This window comes from Podarcis filfolensis (genome assembly GCF_964270895.1).
Source record: "Podarcis filfolensis genome assembly, chromosome: 11".
NCBI lineage: Eukaryota > Metazoa > Chordata > Lepidosauria > Squamata > Lacertidae > Podarcis > Podarcis filfolensis.
This window is the reverse complement of record NC_139613.1, coordinates 29928739-29936769: the sequence shown is the minus strand read 5'-3', so window position 1 is coordinate 29936769 and position 8031 is coordinate 29928739. Positions and strand designations below refer to the sequence as shown.

General features: G+C 44.2%; 1 protein-coding gene across 2 annotated transcripts in view; it reads right to left on the bottom strand.

The window, feature by feature from the left end:
* Positions 1 to 232: 232 nt before the first annotated feature.
* MRPS27 (mitochondrial ribosomal protein S27) overlaps positions 233 to 8031 on the bottom strand; it is a 53780-nt gene continuing 45981 nt past the window's right edge. The window contains exons 10-11 of one of the 2 annotated variants that reach the window (XM_083577429.1): positions 7084 to 7230; positions 233 to 666 (exon numbers count right to left, since the gene is read on the bottom strand). In XM_083577429.1, the coding sequence (XP_083433555.1) occupies positions 427 to 666; positions 7084 to 7230 (387 nt within the window). In that variant the 3' untranslated portion in view covers positions 233 to 426. Of the gene's footprint in view, positions 667 to 2258; positions 5369 to 5424; positions 7231 to 8031 lie in introns of those variants that run through there. The other variant, XR_014540035.1, reaches the window with a different exon arrangement.

Below are 8031 nucleotides of genomic sequence, written 5' to 3'. Positions count from 1 at the left end.
GAAACCCTGGGGTGCTGCAATCCATCTGAGATGGTCTGACCTGATACAAGGCGGTTTTAAGTGTGCTGCCTCCAAAGAAGAAGACTCCAGATCTTAACTCACCTGGTGACTGCTTGTGATCCCTTGAACAAAGCAAGCAGACAACATTTTGAACTCCTGTTTGTATCCTTTTTTAAACAGCAGACACTGACTGTGGCCAGAGCATTTGGAATGTACTGTCTTACCCAGTCTGTTTTAGAAATGAATCACTTTATTAGACGACAGGTAGACATAACACATAACAGGCAAAACTGAGGCCTTCAGAGAAACAATCATAATTACAGTGGTTTTTAAGGGGGTGGGGAAGAAGCACTTTTGCTGCAAGATGGATCTGGAAAGGTTTCATCTGCATACAGTCAAGGCCACATCACAAGCCGATCTTCTGCGTTAAAGAGCTGCTTTTGCTGCATTCTGGGTTTCCAGCTCCTGCCTGGCCTTTTCCCTCAACTCTCTCTCCCTTTCAGTCAGCAGCGCCCGCTCCTGCTCCCACTCCTTCAGCTTCTCCTTGTGTTTTGCAATGTCTTCCACTTCAAATGCTGGCTGCTTTTCCTCCACAAGCTGGGTGGTCAGTGTCAACAAGCCTGCAGATTCCACCTTGCCAAGCGACTGCAGCTTAGAATTCAGCTCCTGTCATAGCAGGGGTGAGGGGGGAAGAAAAGAAAGGAAAAGAAAGAAGAAAGAAAGAAAATCGCTAATCAACCAGTCGCAATACATCAACAATCCACTTGCCCGGCCTGAGTAATCTTTTTCCCCCTCCTCTTTCCCCGGAACTGGAATGTGAAATTCTACAAGTCGGCACCATGCAGCTGACTTGTGTTTTGTCCTGGAAAAACGTGCCAGCCGCAATAAAGGAGCACTTCTCCATTCCTTCCCTCCGTCCCCAAAAGAAAAAGAGAAGAAAAAATGGTGGTGTGATGGAACAAGCAAGGGGCAGAAATAATTTATAGACTAGATTTTTATGATTTAGCAATAACAAAGCAGAAACAAAAAAAGAATCAATCTTTAATTCTGCTAAGTGCTGGGATAGCTGAACTTGCATGATGACTGAGAAACATCATTAATAAAGACTCATTATGCTAACAAATGATGAATGGCCAGCCGGCAATCTAAACATCCTATGGCTCCCCCCTCCCGCCCCCACCCTCATTGCTGATCCAAGGACTCGCCCTGAGTCACTTTGGCTAACCTTCCGCTCAACAGATGGAAATCATTTAAATAGGCTTGTCCTAATGGCATACTAAATAGATCCCACGAGCCCCTGTGCAACTGCCCAGCATACATTCCTCTATGGCCCCTTTTTTAATGGCTCATGCGATTTCAGGCTCAGCTCGCTGGATGCAGCCCCTTTACTTTGCTCTGATTCTGCTTGTGTGGGTGCACCACAGAATCATAGAATCATAGAGTTGGAAGAGACCACAAGGGCCATCGAGTCCAACCCCCTGCCAAGCAGGAAACACCATCAGAGCACTCCTGACATATGGTCAGGAGTGCACCAGGGTGGGCTGCATATGGGGGTACTCCATTGCAGGCAGGCAGGATTCGTCCAGGCAGCTGGGCAGTATATCACAGCAGAGTTCCACTTGTATCTGTGGTGTAGTGCTTCTCATGACACGCCCCGATGCATCGTAAAAAAATATTAATTCACTTAAGTGCTTTGAGATGCGGGGCCATTTGTGGTTATGGAAGTTTTACTGGACAGCTTGATGTTCCCCAGACAAAAGGCAAATTAATTGCCCTAATGGAGAAGCCTCCAGGAAAATGAATGGGAAGAGAGCAGCTCTAGCTAGGAAGGATGCAATAGGACAGCCGGAAGCTTCTAAACAGCCCCGCTTTACACAACAACAACAAAATCCTTGGTCACTCACCAGGAATAATATTATCCTCGGATGTGCCTTTGTACCAAAACTAGAAGATACCCATAATTTAGAGAGATACAGGTTATCTAGGACTGACTATTAATGAGATGAAATAAGATGCACAGTGAGCAGGACTCATTTATTTATTTGTTAGCCCATAAAGGAATTCAGGATGGCATTAATCAGGGCTGCAGAATCTGTAGCTCTCCAGATGCTGAACTCACAACCCTCATCAACTCATGCCAGCAGGGCTGTTACTGCGGAGTGAATGTTTTGGGTATTTATATATATATATAGCTGGCAGATGAAGAATTAGAAGTTCTCATTTTTTCTCCCTTTCCTCTTTTCCCTTCCTCTCTTTTTCTTCTTTCTTTCCCTTTTTTGGCTTGTGTTTTTGTTTAGATAAGTTTATCTTTGGTATTCTAAAAAGATACTGAGCCTTTGATATTAACTTTCGTATATCATTTCCCCCAAGCTTTAATAAAATCTATTGGGGGGGGGGGAGTCAGCATAGCCAAATGTCAAGGGCCAATGGAAGCTGAAGACCCAGAGCGCTAGGAAATTGCTCAATCTTCCTCCATTTCCATTTTATCTTCTTTAGACTGAGAGACAGTGACTGAGCAAAGGTTAATCAGTGAACAACATGGCAAAGTAGAGACTTGAACCTGGTCTCCCCAGTTCTAGACTGAGGAAGGAATTCAAGGTAGTGCTATGGCAATTCCTCTGTTTGTGTGTGCTTTTCAGCTTGGCAGATCAAACAACCCCTTCTCCGCCACGTGGAATGCTGGCCTGGGGGTTTCCCCTCCTGAGCCAGGAAAGGGGGGGGGAGCCCCATTACAATAGTAGAAGTCCTTGTGTGGGCATCTGCTAACTGAATCCTATCCTGCTATCCCACCCTTGTGAGATTCATGTGCAACACAGAAGAGGAAAACCTGTCAAACCACAGGGCAGTTCTACAAAGGAGAGTATCGCTAGACTGCAATTCCTGCTGTCAACAAGAGTTACCACACAGGCTGTTTCAAAGACCTCCTGGGCTTCTCCACTCCCCCCATTCTTAGTTCATGTAGCCTATAATTTCCATAAGCCATGCAATTCCCATCTCCATGTTTACTCACAACCACCCTCCAGCATGGGGCCTGGACGCAGTAGAGAGCTAAAGCTTTGTAGCCGCTGCAATGTAGAACTGTCTGTTATGCAACCACTGCTTGGGCCTCCCACCCAAGGAAACATCATTGGGCAGCTCCCACAGGGAAAGAGCAATTTTGTCATGTTCTGGACCATTGACCTTCAGCAAACTATTTGCTGAAGCAACAGACTATGTATGAATTCAGTCGAGCAAAACCTGAAGATAAACAAATGCACAGAGTTGGCCAGAGTCACAAGAGAACTGCACCATATTGGAGTGTTTCAGAGCAGTATCACTGGAATATGGAAAATCCAGTTTGTATGCTGGCAGGTTCTATAGAAATGATACATAATGGCAACTGAAACAAGTTTTAGGTGGGCAGGCTGGAAGCCACCTGTGTATAACTCTGCCATAGGACTTTATATGTGTTGTTTATGCATTCTAATACTGTGACACCAGATGGCACTGTGGAGTTCCGTTGTTGCCAACCCGATTTCTCATACAAAGTCTGCAACGCATTTAACCGAAATGCTTCTTTGATATGTCTTGATCTAGCTACATTCTGCCTTGCTTTGTATGACTCTATTTTTTTTCAAAAAGAAAGCAAAACAGCAGAGTTTCTAGGACTTTTGATTAAAAACGCTTAGAAAAGTGAAAGCAGATGCAGTTCTGAAGCATCAGGAATGCTGTTGTGTACTTCTGTTATCCACACCCTAAGCAATCTGCTATAACAAACTTCCAGGAAAGTTTGAGGACAAAATCACTGAGATCCAGACGCAGAAGGATGCCATAGTACAATGGAGGTGTGTCTACAGCACTGATGTTCCCCCTTGACCCCTGTCCGTCTAGGTTTCTTTTGAACTAGCTGAAGGGAATTGGCTGGGTGGGTTCAGGGGGCAAGTAAGACACTCAAACTCAGGATAAAAGGGAGAAATGTGCTAAGAGGAAGGCACAGTTGGCAAAACCTCACTGTGATCAACTCCTGCGCGGAAACCTGTGTCCCCACTGTGGAAGGACATGTGGGTTCAGAATTGGCCTCCAGAGTCACTTATGGACTCACTGTTAAAACTGTGTTTATGGAAGACAATCTTACTCAGCTATGGGTGATCGCCAAAGAAGAATGCTTCATTGGAGGAGGGGAAGGTACCATCTGCCTTGAAGGAAGTGGTAAATAAGGTAGGAAGAATGGTGGCAGCAATAGGTCTAAGCCGTAAAACGCATGGGATATTGCCATAGGTAGGACAGGAATTTACTCCAAGCCAATAGGTGGACTGCTTCTGAGATAGGCTGTGCTGATTCACTGAAATGGCAAGGGGAGCTGTTGGGGACTGCAGTGGAATTGGCCGGTGCAGCTACAATTTTATTTAAAATAAAATTTAAAAACAACATAGTGGTCCATCTGAGGATAAGAGGCCGGCAAGGGATGATCACTTCCAGCTTGTCTCTGGCTGCAGGGCTGAGGCTGCATAAACCAACCACCAGATTTATTTTCTTCGAAGTAATTTCCATTAGTCCTCCCCCACTTCGTAAGTCATCTTCTTGAGCCTTTCACTCTCCTGACATAAAAGCACTTGCACATCTCAGTAGCCAATAGCAGGGAACTGTACCCTTGCACAAATAATATAATGCAAATTTAGAAGAAGAAGAAAGAAGAAGAACTGTATTTAGTTTAGTGGAAATTATATCCTGTTTAGAAAAGTGACCCTGTTCGGAAAGGAACTGAGCCATCACGCTGGGCATCTTGCTGAACAAACATACCATTAAACCTTGCTCAACTGCTATCTGAGTCTCATTTTTTAAATTGTGCTATTTCTGCTGCTATTCCTTGGGCTTTGTGGGCAGAGTGTGAGAGACATGGCTTTGAGCAATCTTCCCAGACAGAGAGCTAGACCATTCTGCCATGCTGGGGCCTGGAGGGGCATGTCTGGAGGAGAGCAGATCAGTGTAGAAGACCCAGAGCCCAAACACCAGTAGCAAAATAGATGAAAAAGTTATGCAACTATATAAAGCATTGACAAAATGCATTTTAAATTTATAAATATTAAACATTAAGTTTAGTCTACAGCCTGACAGTTATCCTTATGCCTTGCACTCCTTAGCACAGAAATAATGCAAGGCAGCTTCTTACTGTGTCATTGGGAAGAATGTGGCCTCCACATTTTTCATTAATCTCGACAAGTAAGAGGAACAGAAACTTATTTTTACCTTTAACGAAAGGTTCCCTGAAATTTCAGGGAAGGGGCATGGAATGATCCTGCAAACCCTCCTCCTGACCTTTCAGCTTCAAGTGTTTCCGGCCTGGTAGAAGCTGTTCATAGAATAATTAGAGGTGGATCATAAAAATCAGCTGCGTACTGAATCACTGGAAGCTACAATTCCTTCCAAGCATGCATGTTATCAAACCTACTGCTTGCTTGTCTTGTGACAGAGGCATAGGGGTGGGCAGACTATCACATTTCTGTAGGCTGGCAATGCATTTGCAAAGCTGAAAAAAAGTATTACTTGGGCAAAACGGTGCAGAACTCAAAAGACACAAAATATGATGCTAACTATATAGCTTTAATCCAGGGACAGGAAACATGTGGCCCCTCCAGATGCTGTGGGACTCCAACTCCCATCAGTCCTAGCCAGCATGGCCAATGGCAAGGGATAATGTATATAATATAGCTCAAAACCTAAGAGGACCACAGGCTCCCCATCCCTGTTCTCACGTTTTGCCACTGTGGGAAAAGCTTCCTTATCATCTACTGTCGGCCTATACTAACCAGTCCACCAGGTCTCTTACAGGCTCACTAATAAAAAGCTTTTCTTTTTACCTCCTCTATGATGTAATCAGAGAACTTTCTTGCAAGTGTCCCTCCCTGGTTCATTTCCGAAAGAAACGAAGCCTACATTCCTATGCACACCCAATAAAAAGGCTTAACATCTGTATAATACATTCCAGTCTTCAAGCTCTCTTCACATGCGCTATCTAGCTGTAATCCTCACAACATCTCTGTAAGGGTTGCAGATGGAGGGAGTGTGGAACTGAGGCTGAGAGAAAACAAATTCCCCCTAGCGAGTTCATGGCAGGGACAAGATCTGAACTGGGGAGAAATTTTCTGATTCTTAGCTCAGTCTCTATGCGGCAAGTCCCATGGAAATCTTTGGGGCTTACTTCCGAGGAAACAAATGCAGGATTGAGCTGCACATTTCATTCAGCAAACCTGCCAAGACACAAGCATCTCACCAAGGAACAGGGCCTTAGAACAACACTGTAGGTATAAATCTGTAGAATACTCTCTGTGCCATTTCTATAACAGGGTGCTTTCCCCAGTGACAGGGCGATAAATCATGCAAAAACCACAATGAGGGAAAGGGAATGCAGGAAAAGGCTGGGCCTCAAAACGAAACAAAAACCCCAGGCAAACCATCTCATTTACTCGTTTAGTGGACCTTCTTAGAACTAAACACAGGACCAAAATTGCGACCACTTTCTTACAGTCATTAGCAGGCTGCGTAAGGGGGAAAGACCTATTAAACTGCATTGACCCAAAGAGGGGAATGCATCTAAACTGTGCCCATAGATGCCAGAGATAGTGCAAGACCAAGCAACTCATCAGGAGTGACACTCCATTTTAGTTAGCAGGAGTTTGGCTCACCAAGTCTGATGTATGAAATGCAAAAATAACATCCCTGCAGCCAGGCAGCAGACAAGGGACACCTTTTAGAAAGGCAATTCCCAGTCTGAAGTAGTAAGAAGATAGCTCAGTTGGTAGAACATGAGACTCTTAATTTCTGGGTCATGGGTTTGAGCCCCACATTGGGCGAAAGATTCCTGCATGGCGGGGGGTGGGGGGTGGACTAGATGACCCTGGTGGTCCCTTCCAACTTGGCAGTTCTATAACTCTATGAATTCAATGTCAGCATCCAAAAGCCCCAATAGCATTCCTGGTGGGACAGCAACGGAGCCTTAGTGTCACAGAATAAAGAAGAAGGAAGGTGTACTCTTTTCCTTTTTGCTACAGACAATAACACTAATTAAAACCAGCTGGGAAGAGGGGAAGCTGAGAAGCTGCATACCCCAAATCGGTTCAAGTACTCAGGCAGTCGTGACATCTCTGCTTCTTCCGATTGCACTTGCTTCGGTGTTTCTTCTGAGTCCTTGGTGTCCTCTGGGGAAACTTCTGTCACAGGGATGGGCTGCAAAGTGGCTGCCAGAACATCAATCTTTGCAACAGAAATGAGAAAAAGATAATAAGTGCTGTTTAGAAAAACTGAAGGGCATCATTGTTGCCTAAATTACAGGGATGGTCAATATACTGCTCCTGTGGGCCTTTTTATGCAGCTTCTGGATTCTTGTTAAAATTCCTGAGAATACCACCTATTAGTTTAATAAAGGAGGGGCATTTCTAACCTTTATGGATCAAATTTGATCACACAAGAGCAACAATGCTAGAGGGTCATAAACAGAAGGCCAAGCAGACAATACTATAATTCACTGTTTTTCAAATTCAAGACTTTCCTGTCTTATTAAGGCTGCACATTTTTTTCTCCAGGTCCTACTGCAGAAAAATGGCTCAGGGTCTCTGAGACGGTCTACTGTAGACGGAATGCATAAACTTTAAAACCATAAAGGCACAAACAAAAAACGTAATTTGATAGCGTCAGCAGTGAATTATTTTACCATTGCTATGAAATGAAACCCTGGGAAATTAAAGGCGAGTCTTGTTCTTCCTTTGAAGTGCCTGCACGGTGGCCAAAGTTAGTGAGAGAAGCTATCTGATTAAGCCCAGCCTTTCTGGAATTACTATTGATTTTATGATTGGCTCTGGACAGGTCACATAGGCTTTTACGGATATTCCACAATTATTACATGTATATTGGAAGAGGTTATTGTACACTTATATAAAATCAGCTGGCATCTCAAGTCCTGTTTTGCTAAAATGCATCATGAGCTCATTGTGTTCATTTGATTTTCAGTGGATTCATCTATCGGCTCCCTCTCTTTGATAATGGACAGGAGAGAAA